The sequence below is a fragment of the Uranotaenia lowii genome, chromosome 3 (assembly GCF_029784155.1).
Source record: "Uranotaenia lowii strain MFRU-FL chromosome 3, ASM2978415v1, whole genome shotgun sequence".
In the NCBI taxonomy this organism is placed as follows: domain Eukaryota; kingdom Metazoa; phylum Arthropoda; class Insecta; order Diptera; family Culicidae; genus Uranotaenia; species Uranotaenia lowii.
Genome location: NC_073693.1, coordinates 21,496,050 through 21,516,821, shown reverse-complemented (window position 1 = coordinate 21,516,821; position 20,772 = coordinate 21,496,050). Strand labels below are relative to the sequence as shown.

Genomic DNA, 20,772 nt, shown 5'->3' with positions numbered 1-20,772 from the left:
ATTGAGTAAAATCGATCAGGATCGAATTTTTTTCACAAACAACCCTCTGTGGCATGGTGTATGGTGCTGTTTGTGCAAAATCCATTAACCCAGCCTATACTTAGTCCCAGCTGGGGTGGAGATGGTTATTTTTGTTACTGTTGCTGTTTTCGCCAGCAATCGTTTGTGTTTGCACGTTAAGCGGGCCACAGACTACACAACATTTGTACAAATGCGATGAAATTCGATGGAAATTTGTCGCTGTAAACACGATTTGCATAGTGTATGGCACTGCTTGAGTGAACGCCCAAACGGTTGGAGTAAAATCGGTCGGGATCGAAATATTTTGTACAAACAATCCTCCCAGACGGAGTGGAGATGTTTTTTTTTTGTTGCTGTTGCTGTTTTTGCCAGCAATCGTTTGTGTTCGCGTGAAAAATATTTGTATAGTGTGTGGGCGAGCGTAGATCAAACAATCGTCGTGGAATCATCGAATTTGTACAGGCCATTTGTGTAGTCTATGGCCCGCTTAATGATTGGAACGAAGATGAAATCTATCTGCACATAAAGCGCCATAAACTACACCACATTTGTACAAATGCGATGAAATTCGATAACATTCTGTCGCTGTGAATACGATTTGCATCCTGTATGGCACTGCTCAAATGAAGGCAAACAGTTTGAGTAAAATCGGTTGGGATCGAAATATTTGTACAAACAACCCTCTGTGCCATGGTGTATGGTGCTGTTTGCACAAAATTCAGCTGTTTTCGCCAAGTCGCGCGAAATATGTTTGTATCGTGTGTGGGCGAGCAAAGAATCAAACAATCGTCATGGAATCATAATCATCGCATTTTGTGCAAATATGGTGTAGTCTATGGCTAGCCCGTGCGAAGGACCCGTCTATGGAGGAGAGGGAGGGGGGGGGGGGGTGGATAATGGGGGAATAAAATTTAGAAATCACCAGAAATTGAATGCGAATTAAACGAATAAAACCAGAATTCGATGTTCGGACATAACAATCAGTCCACAGATATAGGATTTATGAAAAAAAAACAGATTTAAGAATAAATTATAACACAATAGTAAAATTAATGTTAAACCAGGTTAGAAATTAACCATGATTGAAAATTGTTAATTTAAATTCCTTTTCTACATTTCCAATTAAAAGGTTTCATAAAACATCAAGTTCAATTCACAGTTGAAAGCTTATACTGACAATGAACAGGTTGGATAATGGATGATTTCTTGATTGATCAATAGGAAACTGAAATAAATAAAAATAAGGATTTCCCAGTTTTGCTGTAAATATTGAGCACACATCATATAGATACTAATAAAGTTGACATTCATTTAAATTTAGCTTTCCAGCTGCTTTAAATCATTTTTAAAATATTTTCATAGATTAGTTAAAAAATATATGATCGATTCAAGATGATTTAAAATATAAAATATAATTCAAATATTTTTAGTTTTCGAGCGCAGGTTTGGTAATTTAAAATTTGAGCTATGAAATCTTTGCTGCCGTCTATTGCAATGTTGGGTCCTAAAATGGACAAAATTATGTTTTTCTTGTAAAAAATTCAGATTTATAGGCTTCCAAGAAGATTATTTTTTCAAAACACAAAAATTCACGATTGAAAATTTAAGACAAACTTATTAAAAATATTACAAATAATTCAAAAAGTTTTTTTTTATTATTTTTTGAATAATATTTAAAAATAAAAAAAAAAATCTGTAAAATTCGATTAATTTATTAGAAGATTAAAACAAAATTATTTAGATGAAAAAGATTAATTTATTAAATAACAGTTTAGAAGGGACATTTTTCAATCAATATATCTACACTACCAATATATCTTACCATTTCAACAACTTATTTTTAAAATTAAATTGATTACTCAAGAAAACAGCATTTTTGGCATCCTGAACTTTTATCTTTTGTCAGATTTTGTTTTTCATCTCTATTTTTGGTGATATGATGTTTATGAATTTTAAAATGAAGCTGAGTTAAGTTTAGAGTGAAGTCTGATTTATTGATTATGCTTCATTCAATTAAAGAATAATATTTTGATGAAGATAATTGAAAATGATCTAAAAAATGTGGAATTGTACAGTTTTTAAAAACTTGAAAACATAGCTTTACTATAGTATTATTAAAATTACAGAAGAAAGTTCGAAAAAAGGTTTTATTTCTTTGACCAAATTTGCTTGATCCTGCGAAACGATTTGACGTTTGCTTTAAAAATAAATCTCAAGTCAATTTGTTAAAAAACTTTCAAAAAATTCGTTTTAAATCCCGTATTTAACCCTTTAATGCATAGTGTTGTTTTAAAACAATATAATCAAAATCCAAATATCTCGAAAACGCGTGAAAATTTTTAAGTGACGTATGGAACAAAAATATTCTAGGGATTAAAAGAAATCAGTCCATGTTATTTTTATTACGATATTTTAATGCTGTGTGAGATATCGAACAAACTATGTGGAAAAAAAGCAAAAATCAATTTTATTTATTTTTTTTTGAAAAAAGTGGTTTTGGAAAATTGCTGTTATTTCTTCAGAGTTGGAAATTCTATCAAATTTTTTAATCTCAATCAATCACAAACACCTTCCTGCACCCAATTAACAAAAAAGCAAAATCGTATTGAAATTAACTAAGAATTTCAAAAAAAATTTTTCAACTTTGATGGGCCATAACTTTTATAATACTCAAAATAACGATTTCAAACCTGTTGAGTTTTGTTATTCGAATTGAAATGTTATTATCTCACTGAATACATAACTGCAATTCTCATTTTAAAAAAGTCATGCATTAAAGGGTTAAAATAATGAAGTAAAGAAAATAAAATAATAATCTTCTATATCTTTTTTTCTTTAAAAAATAAAAAAAGGTTATTGATAGAAAAAAAAGGTTAGCTGATAGAAAAAAAAAATAAAATCATATTTGGATTCAGGGCACACAAATAAGTCAGAATAAGTTTTTAAATTCTTGCACCTAAAAAATGGGAATTTTGTGGGATTGCGTAATTTCTCAAAGTATTTTAAAATGTGAATTTCAGTAATGAAAAAAAAAACTAGAAAAAAATTAATAAGACTAAAAATGGTTTCTATTAGCTTTAAATTTATAATGATATAGACGATTTTTTTTATTATTAAAAAGATAAGTAATAAGATAATGGATATTTGTTTTTTTACTTTTGTGAGTATTGAACACTTCTCACATAGCTTCCAACTTGTTTATATATAAAATTAGTATCCCATGCATGAGTTTTGAAGTTAAAATGGTGCGTTTCGAATTCTTAACTTTTTAAGGGGGGGGTAGGGTCTAACACTTTCAAAAAATCGATTTTTTTATTTTTTTATTTTCTTATTGTAAAACATTTCAAGAATGTTGTGTCAAATTTTCAAGTCAATTGAAACAAAACTAAAGAAGTTATAGGCCTTTATCTCCTCCTATCTAACACTGCAAGAAAGCAAGAGCAGAAACTTCAAACGCGTTTTTCTCGAAAGCACATTTTTAAAGTCCGTGGACATCGTCATTTGAAAACTACTTATCCGATTCTTTTCAAATTTGGAACATATTTTCTACATATGAAATACCAGACCCCAACGTTTTTCTTTTTTGATTTTTTTACTTTGGGGAGATTTTAGAGGTGAAAAATGGCGGATTTTTAAGTGAAAAATCGTAGTTTTTACTTCAAACAGCCACAAAAATTTCATAAAAATATTTTTAAGTTAAATAAAAACGTTGGGGTCCAGAAAAACATCTATTAAAAATATTTTGCTCTGATTTTTTGAATTCAGATGATTCTGTGCTGAGATACAGTGTCCACCGCAAATCCTGTTTTCTAAAAGGCATCCTCGAAAATGCTCCGTCACCGGCTTATTTTTCAATATTTTTCTACGAAAAAATTACTAAATGTTCTTTTAACAATGTTTTGTATAATGCAAAAAATTTGAATACATTTGTTGGAACGATAGCTCTAGAAAAAAATCGTGAAAATGGTGTTTTTTTATACCCGTTAGACCCTACCCCCCCCTTAAGTCACACTTCATAATAACAACCCATTCTTGAGGTAGAGTTTTTGTGTGTCAAGATTTGATTTTAAATACAAAAGATTCGTTGAATTGCAATTCTAAACTTACAATGTAGAATAAATTTCGATTCGGTCATATACTTAGTGTCGTCGTAAAATAGAATGTCTCTAGCCTAGAGTGATTGAGGACTAAATTCCATTTTTTTCCATATTTGTTTATTTGAACATCTTTGGAATCAAAAAAAAATCGATTACTATAGTGAAATCATTTCTTGATCTGAAAATTTCACTTGGAAAAAATATTCATGGGGGAAGAGGAGGGGAGGTTAAACCCCTAACCCCCCCCCCCCCCCCCCGTTCGCACGGCCTTTTCTATAGCCCGCTTAACGCGTTAAACTCGGAAGAAATTAGCGGAACGATTTTTTCCGAAGGGGATTTGAACATATCCTGAAAATAAGTATTCAGGTCCTTGTACCTGCGGCTTTAATTTTTTTGGGATTTTAGCGCCGAAGGAGGATGAGCAATTTGGTTTTCCGATGTACATTTTACACGGATGTATAATAAATACATGGTTCGAAAGATCTTGACGAGACAAGAAAATGTTTGTATGGGCTAAAAGTTTTGAAACCAGTTGTTTTGTTGCAGATGGTTTCGAAAGTTAGTTTTGTACTGATTCTATACCGAAAACATCTTTTTCGTGTCATAACTTTTTTCTTCCCTTTTTGACCCCATTGTTACTTTTTCTTCCCTTTTGAAACAACAAAAACACAACTTATCGAGGGTAGTAAAATTTCGCTTCCGGAAAATATGCGTGTCGAACGATGAGTTCATTCTTTATTTACTGCAACACAATCGAACATGGATTTATGGTTAGCTTGCTGTATACTTTCATACTTGAACAGTACACGTCAAATGAGCTTAAGGGGGGGGTAGGGTCTAACGGGTATAAAAAAACACCATTTTCATGATTTTTTTCTAGAGCTATCGTTCAAACAAATGTATTCAAATTTTTTGCATTATACAAAGCATTGTTAAAAGACCATTTAGTAATTTTTTCGTAGAAAAATATTGAAAAATGAGCCGGTGACGGAGCATTTTCGAGGATGCCTTTTAGAAAACAGGATTTGCGGTGGACACTGTATCTCAGCACAGAATCATCTGAATTCAAAAAATCAGAGCAAAATATTTTTAATAGATGTTTTTCTGGACCCCAACGTTTTTATTTAACTTAAAAATATTTTTATGAAATTTTTGTGGCTGTTTGAAGTAAAAACTACGATTTTTCACTTAAAAATCCGCCATTTTTCACCTATAAAATCTCCCCAAAGTAAAAAAATCAAAAAACAAAAACGTTGGGGTCTGGTATTTCATATGTAGAAACTATGTTCCAAATTTGAAAAGAATCGGATAAGTAGTTTTCAAATGACGATGTCCACGGACTTTAAAAATGTGCTTTCGAGAAAAACGTATTTGAAGTTTCAGCTCTTGCTTTCTTGCAGTATTAGATAGGAGGAGATAAAGGCCTATAACTTCTACAGTTTTGCTTCAATTGACTTGAAAATTTGACACAACATTCTTGAAATGTTTTACAATAAGAAAATAAAAAAATAAAAAAATCGATTTTTTGAAAGTGTTAGACCCTACCCCCCCCCTTAATAAACTTGTTCCCTGCCTGCCACTGATTGTTAACGACATAATTGACAATGTTTTATTTTTCCTCTCTTTTGTTTCTTTTCCCACCCACTCCACGCCTCCCGGCAGATGGAACAACGTCAGACGATTCCGGAATCTTCCTACACTACACACTGAAACCGTGAGTATAATTTTTCATATCATCCCCCGAATATATGTGTATGAGACTAGACAAGCCAATCAATCGATAGCAGCATACCTCTAACTAATGGAATTTCCTCGCGTCAATGTCTCTTTCTTTTATCCCGCCCACCCACGCCACCTGTACACGTGTCCACGTGACTGAACCTGAACCGTAGCATGAGCAAACAAGCCGGTGTCCTGCTGCTGGGAACCGGAGGCTATATTCCACCGATGAAGGTCGAGCACATGGAAACGGTGTGCGATATCCGTGAAAACAAAACGATTTATCCGTTCGCGTATCGGACGCACACCCACAGCCTCGGTCGGGTCGTTTCCGGCTATCGGGTGCGGGTGGACGATCAGGGCCAGGACCATTGGACCTTGTTGGGCAAACGGGATCCCCTTACGCCGCAGATGTTCTACCCGGTCGAGAGTCGGGAACCGATCCGATACCGGGACCGGATGGCCGCCCGCTGTACCATGGAAAGCAACCGCAAAACCGTCACCAACATCGGGTAAGCGAAGAGAGTGCTTTCTATGTTTACCTATTTGCTTTTATCTGGGCCTGGTAGTTTAGCACCGGTCCCTATCCAGGTATCGCGGAAGGAATTTAAACTCGATCTATTCAAAATTCCATTACCATTCCATGTGTGTGTCCGGGTACCCACTTCCATTATGCCATTGGCGACAAACGAAAAAACGATTTTATGCTGACTTTCAATCGAATTCTAATGACAAGAACAACATGCCAACTCACTCATTGATTATGAATTGATTGAAATCGATAGTTCCTAAACTTCACCTGTTCCATTCATTGTTGTAGTCTAAATCACTTTACTTTTACTTAGTAACAAATGTTTGCAATTTATAATTTTTAAAGAACGGTGTAAGAATGTAAAAAGGAAAATAAACACGAAGTGACGGGAAAATGTGAAAATAAGGTACCCGCTTAAAAATCCAAAACGAAAGGGAACAATAACAAAGTTTATCTGAATCGCGGGCTAGTGAAGTAGACAATGTGCAACTCGAGACCCCATACACCCAACCTTCGGGTAGTGGTCATATCACCTCTTGTCTGCAACTCCGATTCTCTACCTCCCCGTGGTACTAGCTGGGGTGCGAGCAACCTTAGCGGAGATCGGGTACCCAACCCCGGTGGATGCTTTGGTCGCATGCAGAATGAGTTAGGGGGCTTCGTACGCGTCTGTTCTCCATGTTAGGGGCGGCGTGCGGAGTGCAACAACGTCCTGGTGGTGTTCGGGACCCAAAACAGCAACATCACGACGGTCCTCCTGCGAGATAGTGGGGTTAGCTGCGGGCCTTGCGAGCCTGTGACTACTAAAAAACATAAGCAACGAATAACGAACAACAAATTTCGGATGGAAATCGGCAAAGACCCACGCGACGAAAAGGGACTAGCGATTGGAAACTTGGAACATGGAACTGCCGATCTCTAAATTTTGTGGGCAGTACCCACGTGCTCTCCAACGAATTGAAGAGCCGCAAATTCGACATCGTAGCGCTGCAGGAGGTATGCTGGAAGGGCTCCACGGTACGAACGTATCCAGATGGTCGTGCCATCTACCAGAGCTGCGGCAACACACACGAGCTTGGAACAGCTTTTATAGTGATGGGAAAGATGCAAAAGCGCGTGATCGGGTGGTGGCCGATCAACTCACGAATGTGCCGGTTGAGAATCAAGGGCCGGTTCTTCAACATCAGCATCATCAACGTGCACAGCCCTCACCTCGGAAGTACCGGTGACGACAAAGACGAATTCTACGCGCAGCTGGAGCGTGAATACGACCGTTGCCCAAAACATGATATCAAGATCGTCATCGGGGATTTCAATGCTCAGCTCGGCCAGGAGGAGGAATTTAAACCGACAATTGGAAGGTTCAGCGCGCACCAGCTGACCAACGAAAACGGCCTCAGACTCATTGATTTCGCCGCCTCCAAACGAATGGCCGTACGTAGTACCTTTTTTCAGCACCGCCTCCCACACAAGTACACCTGGAGATCACCGTACCAAACTCAATCACAGATCGACCACGTTTTGATCGACAGCCGGCACTTTTCGGACATCATCGACGTCAGATCCTGTCGGGGCGCCAACATCGAGTCGGACCATTATCTGGTGATGGTGAAGATGCGCCCAAAACTCTCCGTAGTGAACAACAAGCGAAACCGGCGCCCGCCTCGGTTAAACATCGCGCGACTGAAGCAACCTGAGGTCGCGGCAGACTACGCGCAATCGGTCGAAGCAGCGCTGCCGGCAGAGGGCGAGCTTGACGAAGCCCCTCTCGAGGACTGTTGGGATACCATCAAAACAGCCATCAACAGTGCTGCGGAGAACGTCATCGGTTATGTGGAGCGATCTCGACGGAACGACTGGTTCGACGAGGAGTGTAGGAGGGTGATGGACGAAGAGAATGCCGCGCGGGCGGCAGTAGTGCAAAGAGGCACCCGTCGAAATGTGGAAAATCACCGACAGCGGAAGAGGCAGCGAGTCCGCCTTTTCCAGGAGAAAAAGCGCCGCCTGGAGGAGGAGGAGCTCGAGGAGCTGGAGCAGCTGCATCGTTCCCAAGAAACACGAAAGTTCTATCAGAAACTCAACGCATCCCGCAAAGGCTTCGTGCCGCAAGCCGAAATGTGCCGGGATAAGGACGGGGGTATCCTGACGGACAATCGTGAGGTGATCAAAAGGTGGAAGCAGCACTTCGATGAACACCTGAACGGCGCACATGCAGGAGATCAAGACGGTGGGGGAAGGTACATCGCCGGCGTAGCCAACGACGAAGAGGAGCCACTCCCAACGATGAGTGAAGTTAAGGAAGCCATTCGCCAGCTGAATAGAAACAAGTCGGCTGGGAAGGATGGCATCGCAGCTGAACTCATCAAAATGGGCCCGGACAGGTTGGCCGACTGCCTACACCGGTTGATAGTCCGGATCTGGGACATAGAACAGCTACCGGAGGAGTGGAAGGAGGGGGTAATATGCCCCATCTACAAGAAGGGCGACAAATTGGACTGTGAGAACTACCGAGCGATCACTGTCCTCAATGCCGCCTACAAAGTGTTGTCCCGAATCCTACTCCGCCGCCTCACGCCACAAGCAAACAGATTCGTGGGAAGTCATCAGGCCGGCTTCATGGAGGGACGGTCTACGACGGACCAGATATTCACATTACGGCAAATCCTCCAAAAATGCCGTGAACACCAAGTCCCTACGCATCATCTATTCATCGACTTCAAAGCCGCATACGACACGATCGACCGTAACGAGCTATGGAAAATCATGGACGAGAACGGCTTTTCCGGGAAGCTAATCAGACTGATCAAGGCGACGATGGATGGAACGCAGTGCTGTGTGCGGATTTCGGGTGAATTGTCGAGTTCATTCGAATCGCGCAGGGGGCTTCGACAAGGTGATGGTCTATCCTGCATGATGTTCAACGTGGCGCTAGAAGGTGTTATTCGACGAGCGGTGGGCGAAATGCGGGGCACGATTTTCAACAGATCCAGTCAACTTATCTGCTTTGCCGATGACATTGATATAGTCGGCAGATCATCTGCGGCGGTGGAGGAGATCTACCGCAAACTGAAACGCGAAGCAGGAAGGATTGGGTTGATGATTAATACGTCCAAGACGAAGTACATGCTGGCCTGCGGATCCGAGACCGACCGAACCCGCTTGTCCAGTAATAACAAGGTCATGATCGACGGCGACGAGCTGGAGATAGTCGAAGACTTTGTCTATCTCGGCTCACTGGTGACCGCAGACAATGACACCAGCCGTGAGATCCGGAGGCGAATTATCAGCGGAAGTCGTGCCTACTATGGACTCCACAAGCAACTGCGGTCGAGAAGACTTTGCCCTCGTACGAAGTGTAACCTGTATATGACGCTTATTAGACCGGTTGTTCTCTACGGGCACGAGACATGGATATTGCTCGAGGAGGACCTGCGTACACTCGGAGTATTCGAGCGACGAGTGTTAAGAACCATCTTTGGCGGCGTACAGGAGAACGGAGTGTGGAGGCGAAGGATGAACCACGAGCTCGCGCGACTCTACGGCGAACCCAGTATCCAGAAGGTGGTGAAAGCTGGCCGGATACGCTGGGCTGGACATGTTGCGAGAATGCCGGACGACTGTCCTGCAAAACAGGTGTTCGCTACGAATCCGGTAGGAACAAGACGAGCGGGGGCGCAACGAGCGAGGTGGTTAGACCAAGTGGAGCGTGATCTGGCGAACGTGGGGTGCCCGAGAAATTGGAGAACGGTTGCTATGAACCGAGTGAATTTTAGGAATTATGTTCGTCAAGTTATGTCGTGAGACGGAATACTATGTAAATAAATAAATCTGAATCGCGAAAATAGCTTAAAATGTAAAACAAATAAAACTGGAACAAATCTGTAGGGGAGAACGAGGAGACTTGAACCCCTTTTTCATGTTTTCATCATATCTTTTTATAAAAATTTAGTAACTGGTCGTCTTTTTCAGTTTCTAACAGCTTGAAATTCCAAGTGCGTTCTGCTTTTGGATGAAACGCGAATATCGTTCATGAATTTGAAACATATTATTGGAAAGAAAAAATATAATTTTTTTTAAAGTTGAAGCAGACTTGATTCTTCATTTGAGGAACCAACACCTTTGCCAAAAATCAAGTCAAAACGGTAAATAAAATGAACAGATTCTCAAAGTTTGTTTTGGAAACAACATACAAAATCACAGCGTAATGAGAAAAAATGATGAAATTTACAAAATTATACCTACAATAACCAAAACAGTTTTAAGTTCTGAACATGAACATGAAAGAAAATGAGAAAAGAGATATAAAAATTAAAAAAAAAAAACGTTCGGAAATGAGTAAAACGACTAAACTCATAAAAATCACCCAAAATAGATAAAAATAACAAAATTGATAAAAATATAACTAAAATGAGTTTTTGAAAACAGTTTTTGCTATTTTTTGTTTTATTTTTAGTCGTTGAAGTTGTCGATTTGGTCGTTTATTTTGTAAATTTTCTCATTTTTGTCATTTCTATTTTTTTAAACACTTTAATTATATTTGTCACTATGATTGTAATTTTAATTTTGTAATTATCTTTAATATTTTTTAGATTATTTGATTTGATTTGCAACTTTTATAATATTTGTCATTTGTCTTTTTTTAAGAGTTTTTAGGTTTTGTGATTAACGTAATTTTTGTTGCTTTTTTGTGTTGGTCATCCTTGTTATTTTTGGTATTGAGATTATTTTTTGTTATTTTGGTATTTCAGTCATTATTGAAATCCAAGAATTTTCATCAGTTTAGGTTAAATTTGCATTTTCACGATTTTTTTTCCTTTCTGTTATTTTTGTCGTTATTTTGACAATTTTGACATTTTTGTTAATTTGGTTATCTTGTAATTTTTATCATTTTCATTTTCATTTTCTTTTACCGTTTTGAATATTATTGAAAGTTATGTTATTTTAATTGTTTTAGAATATTTGTCTTTTTGATAGCTTTTGTTTTGTAATTCGGAACGGAAAAAAGGCAATAAATGACAGAATCGAAAAAACTTACGAAAAATACAAAAAACGACAAATTTCCCAGTATTATACTAAAATACACGAAATTGATAACTGACAATAATGGTAAAATTGCAAAAATGCAAAAAAAATTCTAAAGTTGAAAAAAGGATGTCTAAAATAATTAAAAGAAAAGGATGTCAAAACTAATAAAAAAAAGACAAAAATGACAAAATAGACAAGAATGATAAAAAAAAAGACGAAAATAGCAAAACTGACGTATAAAAATATTTATAAAAAAATGATAAAAATAGCAAAAAGAAAAAAAAATAGGACAAGAATAAAAAAAACAGTTGGACGAATACTTGACAAAAAAAATTTAAAAAAATAACAGAAAAATCACAAAAATGAGAAAAATGCAAGACAAAAATGATAAAAATGAAATAGACAATTATGGCAAAAATTATAAACATTTCAAACGACAAAAATTTCTACAATAAAAAAATACATAAATAAGAAAGTCATAAATTTTTTTTTTATTAAAATTGCAAAATAAGACCAAACTGAGACAGAAAAAAGACAATCATTGCAAAAATGGAAAAGGACGAAACTGACAAATATGATAGAAAAATTGTACAAGAATGATACAAAAATTAAACAAAAATGAGACAGCCTTTGGACAAAACTTAGACAAAAATGATAAAAATAAAATAAAATTGTTACATAAATGACAAAAGTGAAAAAAAAACCAAAAGTTAAACGGGAAAAAACTAAAAATCTGATAAAAAAATGTCAAAAATGAAAAAAAAAGACAAACATTGATCAATTCCCCAAAACAAAGGCAAAACGAGATAAAACGAAAAATGACAAATTTTTTTTAAGAATAAAAAAAATCATAAAAATGTCTTGAATGAGACCAAAAACTACAAAAATTAAATTATGGCAAAAATGACAAAAATGTCAAAAGCGATGCGAAAAAAATTGACAACATTTGGCACAAATGACAAAAATTACGACAAAATAATCAAAAATGATCAAAATGTCGGGAGTTATAAAATTTTAGAGATGAATATTCCGGCAGCATGAAAATCCCAGAGAAAAAAAGAGTTATGAAATTAGTTAAAGTGAAAAAATTACAAAAAAAAAAAATTACAAAATCTATTATGATATGCATTCCAAGAATATTCTTAAATAAGAAAAAAAAATTCTTGATGAAAATAAAAAAAAAATATGAAAAGATACAATAACAACAAAAATGAAAAAAAATATATACAAGAAGAAGGTAATGCCAAATTTGCATTATAACCATTTCAAAAATCAAAAATGTGTTCAAAATTGTAGTGTTTTCCCTGTGAAGTATTTGGTATGTCCGATGAAGTTTTTTAAAAAAAAAACTTGGAAACCCTTATTTTTTACTTTGAAATTTCGTGCGTCTATCATCGCTATTGAAAAGGACAAAACTGACAAAAGCGGGACAAAAATTGAACAAAAATGATACAAAAAAAAAAAAAAAAAAAAAAACAAAAATGATACAAAAAAAAAAAAACAAAAATGAGCCAACATTTGGACAAAACTAAGACAAAAATGATAAAATTAAGATGAAAGTGTTACAAAAATGACAAAAAATCAAAAATATCCAGAAAAAAAACAGGATAAAAATGAAAAATTGCTAAAAAAGGTCAAAAGAAAATAAAAAAGACAAAATTTAACAATTGCCGAAAACAAAGATAAAAATTAGATAAAATGAAAAATGACAAACAAATTTTAAAATAATAAAAATGGCATAAATAAGATCAATCATTACAAAAATTAAATAATGCCAAACATGACAAAAATGTCAAAAGCGATGAAAACTTTAAAAAATAACAAATTTGGCATAAATGACAAATATGACGATAAACAATCAAAAATACCGAAAATGTAAATGAACAAAATAAAAAAAAATGACCAAAATGTCAGGAGCTATTAAATTAGCTTAGTAAAAAAATTACAAAAAATGAAAAATTATAATATCTATTATAACAAGGATTAATAAATAATAAAAAAAAAATCTAAAATGAGAAAAAAAATATTTTGGTTGAAAATTTAAAAAAAAATATCAAAAGCTTACAATAATAACAAAAATTATAAGAATCAAATAATGTTAAATTTGCATTATAATTATTTAAAAAATCAAAAGTATTTTCAAAATCAGTAGAAATTTTAAATCAAAACTACAAAAACAGGATTAAACTTATAAAAATAGCTTAAAATGGTAAAAAATCGTCTTAAAATGAAAAAAAAAAATCAGAAATCCCAAGCAACCAAAAGTTCCATAAAACAGGAACAAAAACGCTTACTCAGCCCCATGAATGAAGTACATTCTATGCAGCTCAAAATTTGAGTTCTTATCGATACTTTGAAGTTCTAAAATAAGTCTTAATGATCTTCAGCTTTCAGCGGCCTCTTAATTCAGTTTCCAAAAAATCGCAAAATGAGCAAAAAAAATCTCTCTCTATCTCAACTGAACCGTTGGCTTCGGTTCATATCACCTTCTCTTGATTGTTTACTGTGTTCTGTACTGGTGCCGCCATGATGCCACGCGTCGGATTTTAAACTCGACAAATTGCTCAATTACTTCTTTCCTACATTTCCTACATATATCGCATCAGAATGGTCACTTAATTACCGAATTACTTATTGAAAAAAAACTTTGTCCGACTTGAGGATCGAATCCCGACCTTCGTGGTGACAATCGAACACGCTACCTCGAGACCACGCCTAGATGTTGTTCTAACTGAAACTGAAATTCGAAGTGGCGATTTGATTTTGAAAGCACTTTAATGCACTTTTTGTGACTTACCAAATCCCGTTTTGAGCACTTTTGTGCCCTTTATGTGACTTAAGTCCCGTATAACGTACGTATAGATCACTTTTGCAACTTTCAAGTTCGTCAATGAGTACATATAGTTCGCTCATGAGAATTGGGCAAAACAAGTCACATACAACGTACATATTAATCACTTTTGCAATTTTCAAGTTCAGTAATGAGTACATAAAGTTCATTAAAGGGAATTAGGCAGTTTATTCTCTTTGTCAGCCAAAATGTAACTACCAATGTCTATATTCAAGTAAATATGTGACTGTTGGTTGCTGGGGTGTTCAATATCAGTAGAAATTTTAGTTGAAATTACGAAACAAGTTTAAAAAAACAGCACAAAATGGCTGAAAATCGTCTAGAAAGTAGATCATAATTGGTACGAAAAACTATTCAAGCAAATGGAACCAAATTTGGCATTATGAGAGGTTATTTGAGTACGAGAAACGTTTCTATGATTATTTGAGCCCCCTACTTTCTTGCAGCGGGATGATAAGAAGAGAGGAGAGGGGCTTCCAAACATTTTTTTTCGCACAACTCGAGAACTAATCGAGCAAATGGAATCAAAATTGGCGTGAAGGTGTATTTGTGTACTAGAAATACGAATATTTAATACCCCTCCCCCCATTTAGCGGAAAAATAGAACGGAGAAGGGGGATTTTCATACAATTTTCAACATAACTGAAGAACTAATAATGCAATTGGATTGACATGGGAGGGTTTTTGAATACGAGAAATCATTCCATGATTAACTCCAACAAATGCTAAAAATGGCACAACAATTATAAAAAAAACAGTGGTTTAGAGGAAAATTTAAGAGAGACACTTTTAACAATGTTTTAGTTTTCTTAGATATATTTTTTCATCTCTGTTTTTTTTCACAAATCATAGAACTAACGCTTTTTTATATTTATTTCCAGTGCCACAAACAACGACGAGATGTGCAACTTCTATCTGATGTACTACGTGGACAACGGCGAACCGCTGAGTATGAAGTACTGCTTCAGCAATGGGCCACCCTTCTTCTACTGGACCAACAAGGACGCGGAACTGAACAACATTCCCGACTACGAGGCCAGTCACCTGTAAAAAGGTGTATCACCCGGACAAGGTGTGTTTGGGAGGATTTCAAATGAGTAGGTACCTACTTTCAGAGAAGAGGTACATCAACCAAAAACAACAACAACCATAAAACGAAAAGACGTGAAAGCAAATTATTAGTCATCAAGCATCACCAGATATCATCAAACACAAGCATCATAAGCATAACATCACACAAGTTTAAGAGCAAAAAAAAAGTATCCCTAAAAATGTTTTGCTAAAATCCATCAGCAGCACAAAAACCACGCAACACAATTGATACCTGTAATGAGAATATTATCGGAAGAAAAAAAAAACCAAATGCAGCTAACTTCTACACATAAATAGTGAGACAATTTTGGTGTCGTCACACCCTAAATTTTAACCTCCTAACTTAATGACTACAAAAAAAAACAAGAAAAGAGTCTCTACAAACAAACTTCTCAAAAAACCATATCAAAACCAACCGAAGAGTTTAACTGCAAACACATCCAAATACCCAAAATCTAGATAAAAAGTCAAACACAAATATATTCTCAGTCCTGTAGGTTTCTTTTTTATTTGTTATTTTTGTGACAAAAGAAGATTTATTCGTTTACTTAATTTCGTTTAGTACTAGTCAACCAATCTGCATTTCTTGTGTTATTTTTACTTTTTATTTTGTCGACTAATAGTTGTGAGAAGAAAACATCAGAAATTTCTACAGTTTTTTCTCAAGTAATAATTTTATAACTGCCCTAATTTTTCTCGCTCGTTTAAATTAAATCAATAGTTGTACCTAACCTTTTTGAGAGAAGGGAAATAGTATAGAATGCAATCGAATATGGAAGAAAAAAGGCGTATAACGAAGCGTAAACGACGGTACAAGTATAGGAAGTAGGAAGAAAGCACGCTGTGAATAGTAAGAGTTTCCTAAAACAGTTTATATGTTGAGCCAACATTGAGATAGTTTAACAGAAAGGAAGATTTAAGCAACACAATAGACAACTATATGGTGTGGAAGCCAACAGGCCTGCGCAATGGAATTAAAGCTTTAGTTTTATAGACAACTGTTAATGGGTTTTAAGCATGAGAAGATACACACACACTGACGCTTGTTGTTGGATTAAGTTTGAGGAAAGGTTACTGAACGAAGGTGAGAAACTTGCTGTGAAATGAGAGAAATTGTAAGGAATTGTAAACACGATGAATGAGTTATGTTTAAATTGTTTCCATTAAGATATGTACTTAGGTTCGTAATCAGATTCAGATTCAGGTCGGATTTGTTTTCATTTCCGTCAGATTCTAAACATTTGTACTTGAAGTTTAGTCACGGCTCGAATGTTATTGTCGCGAAAAATCGATCTGTGACTGTAATATTAGAACTGTATATTAGAACTATAAAAGTTTTAAATTGAAACTGAACTTGGTTGGAATTGAAAAAAAGTCGGGGATGCCAAATTCCAAAGTTTCCCTCCCCAAAAACCTCTGTAGATAATGACACAACTTTTCGGTTTTCGAATTTTAACAGGTTCAATTATACACATAACACACAAATAATCATTTTAGACTAGATGGAATGTAAATTAATAATATACATATTATACTAGTGAAAATATTAACCTTATCCGAACTCTCCTAATCGATGTGTATAAAAATCCAGCAAAATTCATAACCCTCAAAAAAATCTTATCGAACTGACATGAAGTAAAAAAAAACCTTAATGCTGCATCAACGTAAATCAGACCACTTTGGAAAAGAAAACAAAACAAAAAGAAAGAAAAAGGATACAAATAAAACAACATTCACAAATTTCATATGATAGAGGAAAATACAACTTGAAATAAACAAGTAAAAAAATGAAAGCCACAAATAGAGAGAAACAAAAGTAGTGAAAAAACCTGCGCTCCTTTATTATTGTTTTTAAACTTCTACATACAAATTCATAGAGAGACTGTAAACAGAGAAAAGTACATTAAATGCGGTTTATACCCATAAAGGTTTAAAATTAGCAGCAGCTGGTGGTAGATCAAGTAGAATCTATTGTCCTCAATTTAGCAAGCAAGCAAAACATCCTCCAACAACATATATAAGTGTATAGATTTGAAAGCAAAGTAAAATTTAAAAACCCCATAAAATATTCTTTGATGATAAAAAACCCAATAGGAGAACGATAATCATTTCACAACAACATAAAGGAAGGCTGATAAGAAAAGAAAAACAAAACATCTTCTAGCGAGCGAGTATTATCGGAGGATTTCGAATGGAAAAGGACACAAACCTTCAGATCACACATACAATCAAATTCAACCCGCAATGCATGACAGTCGGCGACTGTCCGTGTCGCAGTGAAATTCCATAACACATACATATAAAGTAGAGAAAACATCTTTGGGTAAACAGATATATTTGCTAAAATGAAATGCTGCAACCTAAAGAAAATTTACAGAACGAATAAGAGTGCAGAAAAATATAAAAGAGAGAAAGCAGTAACATCAATTCAATTGATAATATATTATAAACTTTATGAATATTTAAAGAGGCACAATAAAAGAACTAGTATTCATATTCGTAAAGCGCTCCGGTGCCGACTCACTCGAGATGGGATTGAAAGAACTGTCCTTTTAGGTTTCAGTTTTGAAAAACTGAAATCTGCAATCTGAATCTGAAGTTCAAATCTAAAATAACAAAATTACCAAAAAAAAAAGTCAACTATGACAATCCGATAAGAATGACAAAAATTACAAGAAATATAAAAAATGACAAAAAATTAAAAATTGACAAAAATTTCTAAAATTACACAAATGACAAAAATGGCAACAATGACAGAAATGATAATTAAAAAACTTACGAACATGCATCTTTTTAAATGACAAAGATAAAAACCATGACAAAAATCATGAAAAATGATAAAAAAAGACAAAGTCGAGAAAAGAATGAAATTTGCAAAGAAAACAAAATGGAAAACATGACCAAAATTACAAAATTGACATAAATTACAGAAGTGATAGAAATGACAAAAATGATGAAAATGACACAAATGATAAAATGACAAAAATGGCAAAAACCACAAAGATGGAAAACATTACAACAATCTGAAACTGAATCTAAGATAACAAAAATTACCGAAAAAAAAATAGTCAACGTTGACAATCCAACAGGAATGACGAAAATTACAAGAATTACAAAAAGGACAAAATTTTTTAAAATTACACAAATGACAAAAATGGCAATAAAATGACAGAAATGATAATAGAAAAACTTACGAACATGCATTTTTTCTAAAATGACAAAGATAAAAACCATGACAAAAATCATAAAAATGATAAAAAAGACAAAGTTGAAAAAAGGACAAAATTTACAAAGAAAACAAAGATGGAAAACATGACCAAAATTTCATAATTGACAGAAATGACAAAAGTGATGAAAATCACACAAATGATATAAAATGAAAAAAATGCCAAAAGCCACAAAGAAGAAAAACATGACAAAAATCTGAAATCTCAATCTGAAAATAAATCTAAAATAACAAAAATTACTAAAAAAAAATAGTCAATGTTGACAGGAATGACAAAAATTACAAGAAAAACAAAAAAATGATGAAAATATCAAAATTGACAAAAATTTCTAAAATTACACAAATGACAAAAATGGCAACAATGACAGAAATGATAATTAAAAACTTACGAACATGCATTTTTTTAAATGACAGAGATAAAAACCATGACAAAAATCATAAAAATGATAAAAAAGACAAAGTTTAAAAAAGAGACAAAATTTACAAAGAAAACAAAGTGGAAAACATGACCAAAATTACAAAATTGGCAGAAATGACAGAAGTGATAGAAATGACAAAAATGATATAAAATGACAAAAATGGCAAAAACCACAAAGATGAAAAACATGACAAAAATCTGAAATCTCAATCTGAAAATGAATCTAAAATAACAAAAATTTCAGAAAAAAATTAGTCAACTTTGACAATCCGACAGGAATGACCAAAAATCTCAAGAAATACAGAAAAAGATAAAAATATCAAAATTGACAAAAAATAATTAAAATTACACAAATGACAAAAATGGCAATAATGACAGAAATGATAATTGAAAAACTTACGAACATGCATTTTTTTTTTAAATGACAAAGATAAATTAAACTATCTCAGTTTCCCTGAATGGTGTCAACAAGCACCGAAACGTTGGACAAATAATAAATTTCTATGTTCGGATTATAAAGACTGCTTGGCTATTACTAAAAATAAAAAAAAAATTAAAAAAAATAGACAAAGATAAAAACCATGACAAAAATCATAAAAATGATAAAAAAGACAATGTTGAAAAAAGGACAAAATTTACAAAGAAAACAAAGATGGAAGACATGACCAAAATTACAAAATTGACAGAAATGATGAAAATGATACAAATGATATATGTAAAATGCCAAAAACCACAAAAATAAAAAACATGACAAAAAAAAAGAAAAATTATAAGAATTACTAAATTAACAAAAATGATAAATGACAGACATTACAACAAAAAACAATAAAGAGAACAAAACAAAAAAGAGGCAAAAATAACCAAGATTACAAAATGATAAACATTACAAATATGACAAAATTTTTGAAAAGGAAAAAATATTTAAAAAAATTTAAAAGAGGACAAAAGTTACATTAATGCCATTATTGTCCTTTTCTTTCTGTTTTTGTTCTGCTTTTTTAGTTATTGTGTCATTTTTGTAACTTTTGTTAGCATGTAAACTCCATAATTATGGATATTTTGTAATATATATATATTTTTTTTAAATGTTTGTCACTTCTGTAATTTTTGTCGTACTTGTGATGTTTGTCATTTTTGTCAGTTTAGTCCTTTTTTTTTAATTTTTGCATTTTTTGTCATTTTTACCATTTTAGTCATTTCTGTATGTCATGTTAATCAGAACCACCCTAAAAGCTACCGGATTGGCTGGATGGTATAATGAAATACGCGCTCTGAAGAACGAATGATAAGGTTATCTTGCTAAGAAAACAAAAATATTGTGAATGTGAAAATCCATTCAACGGTTTTCTTCTACTTTTTTTTAGTACATTTAGGTACCATCGAATGCAAGACTGTGTTGAACAATTCTTTTCTGATCCAATATTTCGGTCATTGTGAGGTCGTTAACCTTGAAAATTCTATTCTGAAATAAGAGAAACCCAATGTTAATGTTTATAATGCTACGATATATCTGGGACAAAAATGGTTATCATTTCTCAAAGTTACTTAAAATTTTATTAAATTTAAAGAACAGTTTTGTTTGAAATAATTTTCAACATTTTATTCTTTATAGAAAAACTCGAATCTATAACGACGATGAAGAAGAAAAGAGACCGATTTTTCACAACATCTATGAACAAATGTCGATTGATAATGTAGAGAAATGCTCAAACTGTTCAACCATCCTGGCCCTTCCGCAGAGAGACATCCAAACGGTCCGAATTTATTGTCCCATCATCAAGAAGAGAGAAC

General features: G+C 34.1%; 1 protein-coding gene across 1 annotated transcript in view; it reads left to right on the top strand.

Annotated features, from left to right (window-relative positions):
* The window catches only part of LOC129757790 (peptidylglycine alpha-hydroxylating monooxygenase), a 65,522-nt gene extending 47,681 nt beyond the window's left edge, over nucleotides 1–17,841 (top strand). Inside the window, exons 5-7 of the mRNA XM_055755098.1 lie at nucleotides 5,781–5,832; nucleotides 6,011–6,349; nucleotides 15,127–17,841. Of these exons, the coding sequence (XP_055611073.1) occupies nucleotides 5,781–5,832; nucleotides 6,011–6,349; nucleotides 15,127–15,295 (560 nt within the window). The 3' untranslated portion in view covers nucleotides 15,296–17,841. The remainder of the gene's footprint in view (nucleotides 1–5,780; nucleotides 5,833–6,010; nucleotides 6,350–15,126) is intronic.
* Nucleotides 17,842–20,772: the final 2,931 nt, after the last annotated feature.